Consider the following 18,660-nt stretch of genomic DNA (forward strand, 5'->3'; position numbering starts at 1 on the left):
AGCAATCCTACCCTGATCTGTGGACGACCTGACAGCAATCCTACCCTGATCTGTGGACGACCTGACAGCAATCCTACCCTGATCTGTGGACGACCTGACAGCAATCCTACCCTGATATGTGGACGAACTGACAGGAATCCTACCCTGATATGTGGACGAACTGACAGGAATCCTACCCTGATATGTGGACGACCTGACAGGAATCCTACCCTGATATGTGGACGACCTGACAGGAATCCTACCCTGATATATGGACGACCTGACAGGAATCCTACCCTGATATGTGGACGACCTGACAGGAATCCTACCCTGATCTGTGGACGACCTGACAGGGAATCCTACCCTGATATATGGACGACCTGACAGGAATCCTACCCTGATATGTGGACTACTGAAACTCCTGAACAAGAATCCTACCCTGATATGTGGACGACCTGACAGAGATCCTACCCTGATATATGGACGACCTGACAGGAATCCTACCCTGATCTGTGGACGACCTGACAGGAATCCTACCCTGATCTGTGGACGACCTGACAGGAATCCTACCCTGATATGTGGACGACCTGACAGGAATCCTACCCTGATCTGTGGACGACCTGACAGGAATCCTACCCTGATATGTGGACGACCTGACAGGAATCCTACCCTGATATGTGGACGACCTGACAGGAATCCTACCCTGATATGTGGACGACCTGACAGGAATCCTACCCTGATCTCTACGATAGATAATCCAGGGCTCTGCATATATCAACTGAGCAAACAAATTATATAAAAAATATAAGCATGTTCCATCAGCTGAGTGACAGAGACTATATTTAAAGTTATGAACTTTTACACTTGTGAAGTTATATACATATACGTCTATAATTATGTACCATAAGTTTCACTCCATACCTTATAAATAATAAATTGCATGATTTGGTCAGAATCATGTACATATTACATGGTTTATATGATGGCTGTACATGTAAGTAGATATACCGCCAGATGGTATGTGAAATATAATCACTGTTAAGTTTAAATCTACATTGTAATATTTCCTATGTACATTAATATTCAACACTTACTAAACATGTAAAAAACTTCAGCTTACTAACCATGTACAACACTTAAGCTTACTAACCATGTATATTCTACATGTACATTGATTCAATCCTGATACTGTTGATTGTACAATGATATATTTGGTTCTACCACGTCCAGCTTATACGATATCCCAGATTGGGGACATCAGGATAGATTATGTTTGATATATTTCAGGTTATTAGATTTTTAGCTCACCGGTTACGAGTAACCTTGAGGTAATGCTGTGTCCCCGGCATCCGTGTTAGCGTCCCACCCCAAGACTTTTAAAGTTTTTAGAAAGCTTTTAAGTCCAGAAATACACACCTGATCTAAATATTATTAGGTATACATATATACATAGAGGTTCTTATTTATTAAAAAAGCTTAAGAGTTTATTAAAACTTGAGGTGATTTTAACAAATTTAAGATTACTTACCTATACATACATCATATGGTATTGAATGACTAAGATACAACAGTTACCCTAGGCCGTGGGCTTTTCTCCCTTGTGGTGTCGCAGTAAAGAGAAACTATGGTATGGCCTTGTATAGCCTTCTATTTTATTAACATTTATTTGAAACTTATCCACTCGGAGTAAATGATTGTTTACAGAGTTGTTGCCCTTTGTTTTTCTTGTCTAAGCCATTATAATTGTGTTTGAGTTGTTGACAAAGGTTAACAGTTCTTTGTACAAATAAGCACCTGAGGATCTGTAAACTTTATTGATTTATGTTTTGTATTTATAATTTCAGAAGGATGGGTTCAAGGCCAAGAAGTTTGACTTTACTTTGGAATGTGACCTTCCTAACTCCGAAATCTACAAATTCAGAGGTTACATGTAAGTGATATTTTTTCCTATAGGCACTGAAATATTATACATCATATGTACATGTATCTCCAAAATTATACATATCGCTATATCACATAGCAAAACACTCAGAAAACTCTGGTTATGCCATTTTTTGCTTGAATTACTAAATATTACTGTGCATAAGTTATATTTATGATGTCAGTGATTTCAAAATTATTACCTGCACAGGTTTTCTCATCATGATTATAATGATTATTATAGTGTGACTGAACAAGTGTGTCCATCATGACAATAATGATTATTACCTGTATGTACATGTATCCTCATCTTGATTATAATGATTATTACCTGTATGTACATGTATCCTCATCATCATGACAATAATGATTATTACCTGTATGTACATGTATCCTCATCATGACAATAATGATTATTACCTGTATGTACATGTATCCTCATCATGATTATAATGATTATTACCTGTATAGGTATTCTTATCATGATATAATAATACCTACATTTACCGAGATTTCTGATAATTTTCTGAACAGGAATCGTGACACCAGGCCTAAGTATGACATATATATATGTACATGTTTATAACAGTCAATGCTGATTTTTTTTAAGTATGATTCTGTTGTTCAATATACAGCTAACATAAATGTAGACTTTATAATGACTCACTAACCACATCAGCTAATACGATTGTGTTTGACTCTGACACAGATCATGTGCGATTCTAAAGTATTAACTATGGTCAGATTTACTGACAGTGTAATGGCTTAAGAACGGTTTAGCATGAAGTGTGTGTTGATCAAGCTATTTATAAATACATTTGAATGTCTGTGTATTGGTGTGTGGTGTGTACATGTGTGGGTGTTAATGGATCTGTATAGCTTTAGCTTTAATCAACAGTACAGTCATCAAGGATTCCATGGTTGTCTGTTGTCAAAGTTGCAGGATATCTGTTTTAAACTGTTGTTCTATTATATCACAATTACATGGTTTATTTTTAGCCCACCATCATCAGATGGTGGGCTATTCAAATCGCCCTGTGTCCGTGGTCCGTCGTCCGTCCGTCCGTCCGTCCGTCCGTCCCTCCGTCCGTCCGTCCGTCCGTCCCTCCGTCCGTAAACAATTCTTGTTATCGCTATTTCTGAGAAAGTGCTGATGGGATCTTTCTCAAATTTCATATGTAGGTTCCCCTTGGTGCCTAGTTGTGCATATTGCATTTTGGGACCGATCGGAAAACAACATGGCCGACAGGCAGCCATCTTGGATTTTGACAATTGAAGTTTGTTATCTCTATTTCCGAGAAAGTATTGAAGGGATCTTTCTCAAATTTCATATGTAGGTTCCCCTTGGTGCGTAGTTGTGCATATTGCATTTTGGGACCAATCGGAAAACAACATGGCCGACAGGCAGCCATATTGTATTTTGTCAATTGAAGATTGTTATCTCTATTTCTGAGAAAGTATTGAAGGGATCTTTCTCAAATTTCATATGTAGGTTCCCCTTGGTGCCTAGTTATGCATATTGTATGTTGGGACCGATCAGAAAACAACATGGCCGACAGGCAGCCATCTTGGATTTTGACAATTGAAGTTTGTTATCTCTATTTCTGAGAAAGTATTGAAGGGATCTTTCTCAAATTTCATATGTAGGTTCCTCTTGGTGCCTAGATATGCATATTGCATTTTGGGACCGATCGGAAAACAACATGGCCAACAGGCAGCCATCTTGGATTTTGACAATTGGAGTTTGTTAACGCTATTTCTGAGGAAGTACTGAAGGGATCTTTCTCAAATTTTATATGCAGGTTCCTCTTTGTGCCTGGTTATGCATATTGCATTTTGAGACTAATCAAAAAACAACATGGCTGACAGGCAGCCATCTTGGATTCTGACAATTAAAGTTTGTTATCGCTATTTCTGTGAAAGTAATGAAGGGATCTTTCTGAAATTTCATATGCAGGTTCCCCTCAGTGCCTAGTTATGCATATTGCATTTTGAGACCAATCGGAAAACAACATGGCCAACAGGCAGCCATCTTGGATTTTGACAATTGAAATTTGTTATCGCTATTTCTCAGAAAGTAATGAAGGGATCTTTCTGAAATTTCATATGCAGGTTCCCCTCAGTGCCTAGTTACGCATATTGCATTTTGAGACCAATCAGAAAACAACATGGCTGACAGGCAGCCATCTTGGATTTTGACAATTGAAGTTTGTTATCGCTATTTCTCAGAAAGTAATGAAGGGATCTTTCTAAAATTTCATATGCATGTTCCCGTCGGTGCTTAGTTATGCATATTGCATTTTGAGACTAATCAGAAACAACATGGCCGACAGGCAGCCATTTCGGATTTTGACAATTGAAGTTTGTTATCGCTATTTCTGTGAAAGTACTGAAGGGATCTTTTTCAAATTTCATATGTAGGTTCCCCTCAGTGCCTAGTTTTGCATATTGGGACCAATACCAAAACAACATGGCCCACAGACAGCCATTATAGCTAAATCTTAAATTCTGTATATAGGTTCCCCTTGTTTGAAAAGTACTAGAGGGCTGTTTCTGAATTTACACTGATAAGTAAGACTTAGAGGAAGGGAAAAGTAGGGAAAAGATCAATCTGACATGGAACCTATAAAGATCATTCAATGGTGGGCGCCAAGATCCCTCTGGGATCTCTTGTTGATAGTAGTTATAAATACAGTAAACATATTTGGAATGCTAGTCTTCAGTCCGATTAAAAAAACCTGATTAGTTAATCTACATTTTTGTATTGAAATATTTATAATTTAGAACAAAAAGAAAACATCTTTTAGTTTGGGGTGTCATGCTAGTGGAGTTAAACACACTGGCATGCTCTGTGATAAAACACGCTGGCATGCTCTGTGATAAAACACACTGGGATGTTCTGTGATAAAACACACTGGGATGTTCTGTGATAAAACACACTGGCATGCTCTGTGATAAAACACACTGGCATGCTCTGTGATAAAACACACTGGCATGCTCTGTGATAAAACACACTGGGATGTTCTGTGATAAAACACACTGGCATGCTCTGTGATAAAACACACTGGCATGCTCTGTGATAAAACACGCTGGCATGCTCTGTGATAAAACACACTGGGATGTTCTGTGATAAAACACACTGGCATGCTCTGTGATAAAACACACTGGCATGCTCCGTGATAAAACACGCTGACATGCTCTGTGATAAAACACACTGGCATGCTCTGTGATAAAACACACTGGCATGCTCTGTGATAAAACACACTGGCATGCTCTGTGATAAAACACGCTGGCATGCTCTGTGATAAAACACACTGGGATGTTCTGTGATAAAACACACTGGCATGCTCTGTGATAAAACACACTGGCATGCTCTGTGATAAAACACGCTGGCATGCTCTGTGATAAAACACACTGGGATGTTCTGTGATAAAACACACGGGCATGCTCTGTGATAAAACACACTGGCATGCTCTGTGATAAAACACACTGGGATGTTCTGTGATAAAACACACTGGCATGCTCTGTGATAAAACACACTGGCATGTTCTGTGATAAAACACACTGGCATGCTCTGTGATAAAACACACTGGCATGTTCTGTGATAAAACACACTGGCATGCTCTGTGATAAAACAAACTGGCATGCTCTGTGATAAAACACACTGGGATGTTCTGTGATAAAACACACTGGCATGCTCTGTGATAAAACACACTGGCATGCTCTGTGATAAAACACACTGGCATGCTCTGTGATAAAACACACTGACATGCTCTGTGATAAAACACACTGGCATGTTCTGTGATAAAACACACTGGCATGTTCTGTGATAAAACACACTGGCATGCTCGGTGATAAAACACACTGGCATGCTCTGTGATAAAACACACTGGCATACTCTGTGATAAAACACACTGGCATGCTCGGTGATAAAACACACTGGCATGCTCTGTGATAAAACACACTGGCATGCATGCTCTGTGATAAAACACACTGGCATGCTCTGTGATAAAACACACTGGCATGTTCTGTGATAAAACACACTGGCATGCATGCTCTGTGATAAAACACTGGCATGCTCGGTGATAAAACACACTGACATGTTCTGTGATAAAACACACTGGCATGCTCTGTGATAAAACACACTGGCATGCTCGGTGATAAAACACACTGACATGTTCTGTGATAAAACACACTAGCATGCTCTGTGATAAAACACACTGGCATGCTCGGTGATAAAACACACTGGCATGCTCTGTGATAAAACACACTGGCATGCTCTGTGATAAAACACACTGGCATGCTCTGTGATAAAACACACTGGCATGCTCTGTGATAAAACACACTGGCATGCTCTGTGATAAAACACACTGGCATGTTCTGTGATAAAACACACTGGCATGTTCTGTGATAAAACACACTGGCATGCTCTGTGATAAAACACTGGCATGCTCTGTGATAAAACACACTGGCATGTTCTGTGATAAAACAAACTGGCATGCTCGGTGATAAAACACACTGGCATGCTCTGTGATAAAACACACTGGCATGCTCTGTGATAAAACACACTGGCATGCTCTGTGATAAAACACACTGGCATGTTCTGTGATAAAACACACTGGCATGTTCTGTGATAAAACACACTGGCATGCTCTGTGATAAAACACACTGGCATGCTCTGTGATAAAACACACTGGCATGTTCTGTGATAAAACAAACTGGCATGCTCGGTGATAAAACACACTGGCATGTTCTGTGATAAAACACACTGGCATGTTCTGTGATAAAACACACTGGCATGTTCTGTGATAAAACAAACTGGCATGCTCGGTGATAAAACACACTGGCATGTTCTGTGATAAAACACACTGGCATGTTCTGTGATAAAACACACTGGCATGGTCGGTGATAAAACACACTGGCATGTTCTGTGATAAAACACACTGGCATGTTCTGTGATAAAACACACTGGCATGTTCTGTGATAAAACACACTGGCATGTTCTGTGATAAAACACACTGGCATGCTCTGTGATAAAACACGCTGGCATGCTCTGTGATAAAACACACTGGCATGTTCTGTGATAAAACACACTGGCATGCTCTGTGATAAAACACACTGGCATGCTCTGTGATAAAACACGCTGGCATGCTCTGTGATAAAACACACTGGCATGTTCTGTGATAAAACAAACTGGCATGCTCGGTGATAAAACACACTGGCATGCTCTGTGATAAAACACACTGGCATGCTCTGTGATAAAACACACTGGCATGCTCTGTGATAAAACACACTGGCATGTTCTGTGATAAAACACACTGGCATGTTCTGTGATAAAACACACTGGCATGCTCTGTGATAAAACACACTGGCATGCTCTGTGATAAAACACACTGGCATGTTCTGTGATAAAACAAACTGGCATGCTCGGTGATAAAACACACTGGCATGTTCTGTGATAAAACACACTGGCATGTTCTGTGATAAAACACACTGGCATGTTCTGTGATAAAACAAACTGGCATGCTCGGTGATAAAACACACTGGCATGTTCTGTGATAAAACACACTGGCATGTTCTGTGATAAAACACACTGGCATGGTCGGTGATAAAACACACTGGCATGTTCTGTGATAAAACACACTGGCATGTTCTGTGATAAAACACACTGGCATGTTCTGTGATAAAACACACTGGCATGTTCTGTGATAAAACACACTGGCATGCTCTGTGATAAAACACGCTGGCATGCTCTGTGATAAAACACACTGGCATGTTCTGTGATAAAACACACTGGCATGCTCTGTGATAAAACACACTGGCATGCTCTGTGATAAAACACGCTGGCATGCTCTGTGATAAAACACACTGGGATGTTCTGTGATAAAACACACGGGCATGCTCTGTGATAAAACACACTGGCATGCTCTGTGATAAAACACACTGGGATGTTCTGTGATAAAACACACTGGCATGCTCTGTGATAAAACACACTGGCATGTTCTGTGATAAAACACACTGGCATGCTCTGTGATAAAACACACTGGCATGTTCTGTGATAAAACACACTGGCATGCTCTGTGATAAAACAAACTGGCATGCTCTGTGATAAAACACACTGGCATGCTCGGTGATAAAACACACTGGCATGCTCTGTGATAAAACACACTGGCATGCTCTGTGATAAAACACACTGGCATGCTCTGTGATAAAACACACTGGCATGCTCTGTGATAAAACACACTGGCATGTTCTGTGATAAAACACACTGGCATGTTCTGTGATAAAACACACTGGCATGCTCTGTGATAAAACACACTGGCATGCTCTGTGATAAAACACACTGGCATGTTCTGTGATAAAACAAACTGGCATGCTCGGTGATAAAACACACTGGCATGCTCTGTGATAAAACACACTGGCATGCTCTGTGATAAAACACACTGGCATGCTCTGTGATAAAACACACTGGCATGCTCTGTGATAAAACACACTGGCATGTTCTGTGATAAAACACACTGGCATGCTCTGTGATAAAACACACTGGCATGCTCTGTGATAAAACACACTGGCATGCTCTGTGATAAAACACACTGGCATGTTCTGTGATAAAACAAACTGGCATGCTCGGTGATAAAACACACTGGCATGTTCTGTGATAAAACACACTGGCATGTTCTGTGATAAAACACACTGGCATGTTCTGTGATAAAACAAACTGGCATGCTCGGTGATAAAACACACTGGCATGTTCTGTGATAAAACACACTGGCATGTTCTGTGATAAAACACACTGGCATGGTCGGTGATAAAACACACTGGCATGTTCTGTGATAAAACACACTGGCATGTTCTGTGATAAAACACACTGGCATGTTCTGTGATAAAACACACTGGCATGTTCTGTGATAAAACACACTGGCATGCTCTGTGATAAAACACACTGGCATGCTCTGTGATAAAACACACTGGCATGCTCTGTGATAAAACACACTGGCATGCTCGGTGATAAAACACACTGGCATGCTCTGTGATAAAACACACTGGCATGCTCTGTGATAAAACACACTGGCATGCTCTGTGATAAAACACACTGGCATGCTCTGTGATAAAACACACTGGCATGTTCTGTGATAAAACACACTGGCATGTTCTGTGATAAAACACACTGGCATGCTCTGTGATAAAACACACTGGCATGCTCTGTGATAAAACACACTGGCATGTTCTGTGATAAAACAAACTGGCATGCTCGGTGATAAAACACACTGGCATGTTCTGTGATAAAACACACTGGCATGTTCTGTGATAAAACACACTGGCATGTTCTGTGATAAAACAAACTGGCATGCTCGGTGATAAAACACACTGGCATGTTCTGTGATAAAACACACTGGCATGTTCTGTGATAAAACACACTGGCATGCTCTGTGATAAAACACGCTGGCATGCTCTGTGATAAAACACACTGGCATGTTCTGTGATAAAACACACTGGCATGCTCTGTGATAAAACACACTGGCATGCTCTGTGATAAAACACGCTGGCATGCTCTGTGATAAAACACACTGGGATGTTCTGTGATAAAACACACGGGCATGCTCTGTGATAAAACACACTGGCATGCTCTGTGATAAAACACACTGGGATGTTCTGTGATAAAACACACTGGCATGCTCTGTGATAAAACACACTGGCATGTTCTGTGATAAAACACACTGGCATGCTCTGTGATAAAACACACTGGCATGTTCTGTGATAAAACACACTGGCATGCTCTGTGATAAAACAAACTGGCATGCTCTGTGATAAAACACACTGGCATGCTCGGTGATAAAACACACTGGCATGCTCTGTGATAAAACACACTGGCATGCTCTGTGATAAAACACACTGGCATGCTCTGTGATAAAACACACTGGCATGCTCTGTGATAAAACACACTGGCATGTTCTGTGATAAAACACACTGGCATGTTCTGTGATAAAACACACTGGCATGCTCTGTGATAAAACACACTGGCATGCTCTGTGATAAAACACACTGGCATGTTCTGTGATAAAACAAACTGGCATGCTCGGTGATAAAACACACTGGCATGCTCTGTGATAAAACACACTGGCATGCTCTGTGATAAAACACACTGGCATGTTCTGTGATAAAACAAACTGGCATGCTCGGTGATAAAACACACTGGCATGTTCTGTGATAAAACACACTGGCATGTTCTGTGATAAAACACACTGGCATGTTCTGTGATAAAACAAACTGGCATGCTCGGTGATAAAACACACTGGCATGTTCTGTGATAAAACACACTGGCATGTTCTGTGATAAAAAGACACTGGCATGGTCGGTGATAAAACACACTGGCATGTTCTGTGATAAAACACACTGGCATGTTCTGTGATAAAACACACTGGCATGTTCTGTGATAAAACACACTGGCATGTTCTGTGATAAAACACACTGGCATGCTCTGTGATAAAACACGCTGGCATGCTCTGTGATAAAACACACTGGCATGTTCTGTGATAAAACACACTGGCATGCTCTGTGATAAAACACACTGGCATGCTCTGTGATAAAACACGCTGGCATGCTCTGTGATAAAACACACTGGGATGTTCTGTGATAAAACACACGGGCATGCTCTGTGATAAAACACACTGGCATGCTCTGTGATAAAACACACTGGGATGTTCTGTGATAAAACACACTGGCATGCTCTGTGATAAAACACACTGGCATGTTCTGTGATAAAACACACTGGCATGCTCTGTGATAAAACACACTGGCATGTTCTGTGATAAAACACACTGGCATGCTCTGTGATAAAACAAACTGGCATGCTCTGTGATAAAACACACTGGCATGCTCGGTGATAAAACACACTGGCATGCTCTGTGATAAAACACACTGGCATGCTCTGTGATAAAACACACTGGCATGCTCTGTGATAAAACACACTGGCATGCTCTGTGATAAAACACACTGGCATGTTCTGTGATAAAACACACTGGCATGTTCTGTGATAAAACACACTGGCATGCTCTGTGATAAAACACACTGGCATGCTCTGTGATAAAACACACTGGCATGTTCTGTGATAAAACAAACTGGCATGCTCGGTGATAAAACACACTGGCATGCTCTGTGATAAAACACACTGGCATGCTCTGTGATAAAACACACTGGCATGCTCTGTGATAAAACACACTGGCATGCTCTGTGATAAAACACACTGGCATGTTCTGTGATAAAACACACTGGCATGTTCTGTGATAAAACACACTGGCATGCTCTGTGATAAAACACACTGGCATGCTCTGTGATAAAACACACTGGCATGTTCTGTGATAAAACAAACTGGCATGCTCGGTGATAAAACACACTGGCATGTTCTGTGATAAAACACACTGGCATGTTCTGTGATAAAACACACTGGCATGTTCTGTGATAAAACAAACTGGCATGCTCGGTGATAAAACACACTGGCATGTTCTGTGATAAAACACACTGGCATGTTCTGTGATAAAACACACTGGCATGGTCGGTGATAAAACACACTGGCATGTTCTGTGATAAAACACACTGGCATGTTCTGTGATAAAACACACTGGCATGTTCTGTGATAAAACACACTGGCATGTTCTGTGATAAAACACACTGGCATGCTCTGTGATAAAACACACTGGCATGCTCTGTGATAAAACACACTGGCATGCTCTGTGATAAAACACACTGGCATGCTCGGTGATAAAACACACTGGCATGCTCTGTGATAAAACACACTGGCATGCTCTGTGATAAAACACACTGGCATGCTCGGTGATAAAACACACTGGCATGCTCGGTGATAAAACACAATGGCATGCTCTGTGATAAAACACACTGGCATGCTCTGTGATAAAACACACTGGCATGCTCTGTGATAAAACACACTGGCATGCTCTGTGATAAAACACACTGGCATGCTCGGTGATAAAACACACTGGCATGCTCGGTGATAAAACACACTGGCATGCTCGGTGATAAAACACACTGGCATGCTCTGTGATAAAACACACTGGCATGCTCGGTGATAAAACACACTGGCATGCTCGGTGATAAAACACACTGGCATGCTCTGTGATAAAACACACTGGCATGCTCTGTGATAAAACACACTGGCATGCTCTGTGATAAAACACACTGACATGCTCTGTGATAAAACACACTGGCATGCTCTGTGATAAAACACACTGGCATGCTCGGTGATAAAACACACTGGCATGCATGCTCGGTGATAAAACACACTGGCATGCTCGGTGATAAAACACACTGGCATGCTCTGTGATAAAACACACTGGCATGCTCTGTGATAAAACACACTGGCATGCTCGGTGATAAAACACACTGGCATGCTCGGTGATAAAACACACTGGCATGCTCGGTGATAAAACACACTGGCATGCATGCTCGGTGATAAATCACACTGGCATGCTCTGTGATAAAACACACTGGCATGCTCAGTGATAATTCACACTGGCATGCTCTGTGATAAAACACACTGGCATGCTCTGTGATAAAACACACTGGCATGCTCTGTGATAAAACACACTGGCATGCTCGGTGATATATTGAACATAATGAATGAAATAAGGATGCAGGTAATAGAGCCAACATGGATGAAATGAAATGAAATGAAATAAAGTGTTATGTAGATATCCTGTAGTGTATTGATGTCAAAAAAGTATTTGATGTCAATGACAATCTGTCTTCACTATTGTACTATACCAGAGGTACCTACATCCAGCATACTACTTCACTTGATGTGTGATTGAATTCCTTCAGTGTCTTCCATACACATTCCTTTGCCATATTCTATATATTACAGTGACTTGTTTTGTTTTAGTGTCAACCATGGTGAGAAGATATCTCTTAACAAGGATAACTTGTTACTGCGAGGGTGTACCATCCGTAACACTGACTATGTGGAAGGCATTGTGGTGTACGCAGGTGAGCAAGTGTTGTGTATTTTACTGATATTTACAAGTGTGACAAGAGTACAGTCAAACATATGCTCCAAACTTTCTCAGGGCTCTACCTCATTGGTTTGTATGATCTCTCGGTACATGTAGTATGATCATGTATGTTTAGGATGAGAAGGAACCTTTCAAACTCTCCATCAGTTATAACCAGTAATCATGTCTTCTTTGACAGGACATGACACCAAGGCAATGTTAAACAACAGAAATCCTCGCTACAAACGCAGCAAGTTGGAGCGTCACATCAACAGGGACGTCGTGTGGTGTGTCATTCTTCTCCTCTTCCTCTGCTTCTTCTGTGCCATTGGTGAGTAATATAGATACTTCTAGAGAATACCAACTGTACCATCGGTCAGTACTGTAGATACCTGTAGTGGATATGTACTGTACCATCGGTCAGTACTGTAGATACCTGTAGTGGATACGTACTGTACCATCGGTCAGTACTGTAGGTACCTGTAGTGGATACGTACTGTACCATCGGTCAGTACTGTAGATACCTGTAGAGGATACGTACTGTACCATCGGTCAGTACTGTAGGTACCTGTAGTTGATACGTACTGTACCATCGGTCAGTACTGTAGATACCTGTAGTAGATACGTACTGTACCATCGGTCAGTACTGTAGATACCTGTAGAGGATACGTACTGTACCATCGGTCAGTACTGTAGGTACCTGTAGAGGATACGTACTGTACCATCGGTCAGTACTGTAGATACCTGTAGTGGATATGTACTGTACCATCGGTCAGTACTGTAGATACCTGTAGAGGATACGTACTGTACCATCGGTCAGTAATGTAGATACCTGTAGAGGATACGTACTGTACCATCGGTCAGTACTGTAGATACCTGTAGTGGATACGTACTGTACCATCGGTCAGTACTGTATAGGTACCTGTAGTGGATACGTACTGTACCATCGGTCAGTACTGTAGATACATGTAGTGGATACGTACTGTACCATCGGTCAGTACTGTAGATACCTGTAGTGGATACGTACTGTACCATCGGTCAGTACTGTAGGTACCTATAGTGGATACGTACTGTACCATCGGTCAGTACTGTAGATACCTGTAGTAGATACGTACTGTACCATCGGTCAGTACTGTAGATACCTGTAGTAGATACGTACTGTACCATCGGTCAGTACTGTAGATACCTGTAGTAGATACGTACTGTACCATCGGTCAGTACTGTAGATACCTATAGTGGATACGTACTGTACCATCGGTCAGTACTGTAGATACCTGTAGAGGATACGTACTGTACCATCGGTCAGTACTGTAGATACCTGTAGTGGATACGTACTGTACCATCGGTCAGTACTGTAGATACCTGTAGTGGATACGTACTGTACCATCGGTCAGTACTGTAGGTACCTGTAGTGGATATGTACTGTACCATCGGTCAGTACTGTAGATACCTGTAGAGGATACGTACTGTACCATCGGTCAGTACTGTAGGTACCTATAGTGGATACGTACTGTACCATCGGTCAGTACTGTAGATACCTGTAGTGGATACACATATATATATATATATACTGTACCATCGGTCAGTACTGTAGATACCTGTAGTGGATACGTACTGTACCATCGGTCAGTACTGTAGGTACCTGTAGTGGATACGTACTGTACCATCGGTCAGTACTGTAGATACCTGTAGTGGATACGTACTGTACCATCGGTCAGTACTGTAGATACCTGTAGTGGATACGTACTGTACCATCGGTCAGTACTGTAGATACCTGTAGTGGATACGTACTGTACCATCGGTCAGTACTGTAGATACCTGTAGTGGATACGTACTGTACCATCGGTCAGTACTGTAGGTACCTGTAGTGGATACGTACTGTACCATCGGTCAGTACTGTAGGTACCTGTAGAGGATACGTACTGTACCATCGGTCAGTACTGTAGGTACCTGTAGAGGATACGTACTGTACCATCGGTCAGTACTGTAGATACCTGTAGTGGATACGTACTGTACCATCGGTCAGTACTGTAGGTACCTATAGTGGATACCTACTGTACCATCGGTCAGTACTGTAGGTACCTGTAGTGGATACGTACTGTACCATCGGTCAGTACTGTAGATACATGTAGAGGATACGTACTGTACCATCGGTCAGTACCGTAGGTACCTGTAGAGGATACGTACTGTACCATCGGTCAGTACCGTAGATACCTGTAGTAGATACGTACTGTACCATCGGTCAGTACTGTAGGTACCTGTAGAGGATACGTACTGTACCATCGGTCAGTACTGTAGATACCTGTAGAGGATAGGTACTGTACCATCGGTCAGTACTGTAGATACCTGTAGTGGATACGTACTGTACCATCGGTCAGTACTGTAGGTACCTGTAGAGGATACGTACTGTACCATCGGTCAGTACTGTAGGTACCTGTAGTGGATACACACATATATATATATTCTGTACCATCGGTCATTATATTTTTTTTTTTTTTTTTCATTTGAAATTTTGTTTTCCTTTCATATTACAAAGTTTTATGGACATGTAATGGTGTAATTGTATATTTTAGATGTGTATGTGTATTTTTCTTTCTACACGATCTACAGATGGAGAGCAATGTAAAATATCCTTCCACAATGATAATATTTTGATGACAAACTCTTTACAGCTAGTGGTATATGGCTTGGTGGCTACAGCGACCGACACCTCGTACCCTTCATCCCCTATGAGAGTGACGAGTGGTACAACCCATATTTTCAGGCATTTGTTGTGTTTTTCACATACATCATCATTTACCAGGTTTGTAGACTTTATATTAATAGTAAAATTGATAGACCTTATTTAGACAATGGTAGACAATGACCTCGTCAGTTTTTTCTATGAAGTCAGGAGTGGCAATAGAAAGGGAAGGTGGGAGGTAGGTGACTACTATGTTGGTTTTACCCGGGGTATTCCCTGATAGGAGGCCGTCCACTGATAAGGGAAGGATAGGTACAAACCAGTGTTACATCTTAATGTACCAGTTATCTGTTGACATTACTAGGTCAGGAAAAGACAGGTAAAAAGATAAGGGGGCTATATCATTAGGACTGCTGATAACTTCAAAACAACTGACACTTACATTTAAGTGTGGGCCAGTCATGATCAATGGAAAAATTGTGTGGTGCTGTGTATATATTAGGTGTTTTGTTATCAGTGTAAATAACACTTAAAATGGAGAAAACAATGAAGTATTAGGAAATTAGTACATTAAGTCTAAAAATTACTGCTTTTAGTTTATTCAGTGAGCTCCAAATTGGACATTAATTTTACTCAATTTCTGTTGTCTTAATCTAGAACACAGATAGTAGAGCTTGCTTTAAGGAGCTTAAAGGTCTGAACAACTATTGTAGAAACATTTTTAGGTCACCTGAGCAAGAGGCTCTCCCTGTTCTTTGTTATTTTTTCTTAATAACAGGATAACTGGAGTAAATATGAGCAGAATTTGATGAAACTTGGTATACATCCTTATATTGATCAAATCTCTGACAAGTTTGTATTATACAACAAGTTAGGCATAAATGTGTACAGAATGATTTTTTTACAAATAAAACTTTAAAAAGTAAATGTGTACATACGGTCAAGTCTTAGCATGTACACATAATAATGGCAAAGGAATGTTAAAAATGCTCTAGACTTTGGTTTGGTCCATTTTGAGAACACCTGGATCATTGATTAATTACTTGAGGAGATTACTGGTTGTAGTTGTGTTCTTTTCACCTAAGACGAAACAAAGGACATGTATGTTTGGGTCCATTTAATGACTATGTAAAGTGATAGTCACTAAGACAGTATATACGTACTGTGTCTGTAGAAATGGAATAGTCACTAAGACAGCATATACACGTACTGTGTCTGTAGAAATAGAATAGACAGTATATACTGTGTCTGTAGAAATAGAATAGACAGTATATACTGTGTCTGTAGAAATAGAATAGACAGTATATACTGTGTCTGTAGAAATAGAATAGACAGTATATACTGTGTCTGTAGAAATAGAATAGACAGTATATACTGTGTCTGTAGAAATAGAATAGACAGTATATACTGTGTCTGTAGAAATGGAATAGACAGTATATACTGTGTCTGTAGAAATGGAATAGACAGTATATACTGTGTCTGTAGAAATAGAATAGACAGTATATACTGTGTCTGTAGAAATGGAATAGACAGCATATACTGTGTCTGTAGAAATGGAATAGACAGCATATACTGTGTCTGTAGAAATGGAATAGGCTGCTATATCTACAAACATTTTACAGATCTTTCACCACGTAGAAAATAGTTCTCTACATATTTATGCATAACTGGTATAATTTGTACGGCCACTAGTACTGTCAGCCATCGTAAGTTAGACATTTAGGTCAGTTCAATTGAAACTTCAAAGCTATGGTCCTTTGCTGGGGTTTTTTGCTATTGGATCTTGTGAGCAAAACTTGAGTAAATATGAGTAGAATTTGATGAAATGTAAGTTCTTGAACAATTTTGTCATTAGGAATGATTTGATCATGATAGTTATGGCCTTTTAATCATACTAGTTATGCCCTTTGCAGTTTTGGCCTATGGTCATGATTTTGGGCCAGTAGTATGCTGGGATGAACCTAATTGAAATGGGCCTCTTGTCTTCATTCATGTCTGCTGACTGGATTCAATTCTGCAGGCTCCAATCAGTCTGAGTGTAGCAATTTTATCTATTTTCTTTTTAGGTCACCTGAGACGAAGTCTCAGTTGACCTATTGCAATCGCCTTTTGTCCGGCGTCGTCCGTCGTCCGTCGTGCGTCGTAAACAATTTACATTTTCAACTTCTTCTTAAAAACTGCTGAACTAAATTCAATGAAATTTTACAGGAAGCTTCCATGGCTGAGGGTGAACCAAAATTGTGAATTATATGGTCCCCACCCCCCAGGGGCCTGAGGGGCGGGGCCAAAAAGGGTCAAATTGTCTAAAACTTCAAAAATCTTCTTCTCTACTCTCAGATAAGGTGGAATCAAACACTCTTCATAGATGAAAGGGTCTTAAGGTGCTTTACCAAAATTGTGAATTTCATGACCCTGGGGTCTCATGTTTGCCCCTGGGGAGGGGGTAAACTTTACTATAGTTTATATAGGGAAATCACATTTTTGACTATTATTTGTTGGATTTGTATTGGAATTCATTCTAACTTGTATCAAATTATCAGCATGGGATGACAGTTTGATGGTATGTACATGTTGGCCCTAGTTGACCCCCAGGGGCTGGTGGGCGGGGCCAAAAAGGGTAAAATTTACAAAAATTTCAAAAATCTTCTTCTCTACTCTCAGATATGGTAGAATCAAATACTCTTCATAGATGAAAGGGTCTTAAGGTGCTTTACCAAAATTGTGAATTTCATGACCATGGGGTCTCATGTTTGCCCCTGGGGAGGGAGTAAACTTTACTATAGTTTATATAGGGAAATCACATTTTTGACTATTTTTTGTTGGATTTGTATTGGAATTCATTCTAACTTGTATCTTATTATTAGCATGGGATGACAGTTTGATGGTATGTACATGTTGGCCCTAGTTGACCCCCAGGGGCTGGTGGGCGGGGCCAAAAAGGGTCAAATTGACAAAAATTTCAAAAATCTTCTTCTCTACTCTCAGATAAGGTGGAATCAAACACTCTTCATAGATGAAAGGGTCTTAAGGTGCTTTACCAAAATTGTGAATTTCATGACCCTGGGGTCTCAT

The 18,660-nt window shown here is 40.6% G+C and overlaps 1 protein-coding gene across 1 annotated transcript in view; it reads left to right on the forward strand.

Moving 5' to 3' along the window:
- LOC117328835 (probable phospholipid-transporting ATPase VA) overlaps positions 1-18,660 on the forward strand; it is a 59,287-nt gene that overhangs the window by 10,372 nt on the left and 30,255 nt on the right. Inside the window, 5 exon segments of the mRNA XM_033886407.1 lie at positions 1,824-1,909; positions 2,434-2,454; positions 12,797-12,900; positions 13,105-13,236; positions 15,578-15,708. Of these exon segments, the coding sequence (XP_033742298.1) occupies positions 1,824-1,909; positions 2,434-2,454; positions 12,797-12,900; positions 13,105-13,236; positions 15,578-15,708 (474 nt within the window).

Source organism: Pecten maximus, chromosome 6 (assembly GCF_902652985.1).
Source record: "Pecten maximus chromosome 6, xPecMax1.1, whole genome shotgun sequence".
NCBI classification, from domain to species: Eukaryota; Metazoa; Mollusca; class Bivalvia; order Pectinida; family Pectinidae; genus Pecten; species Pecten maximus.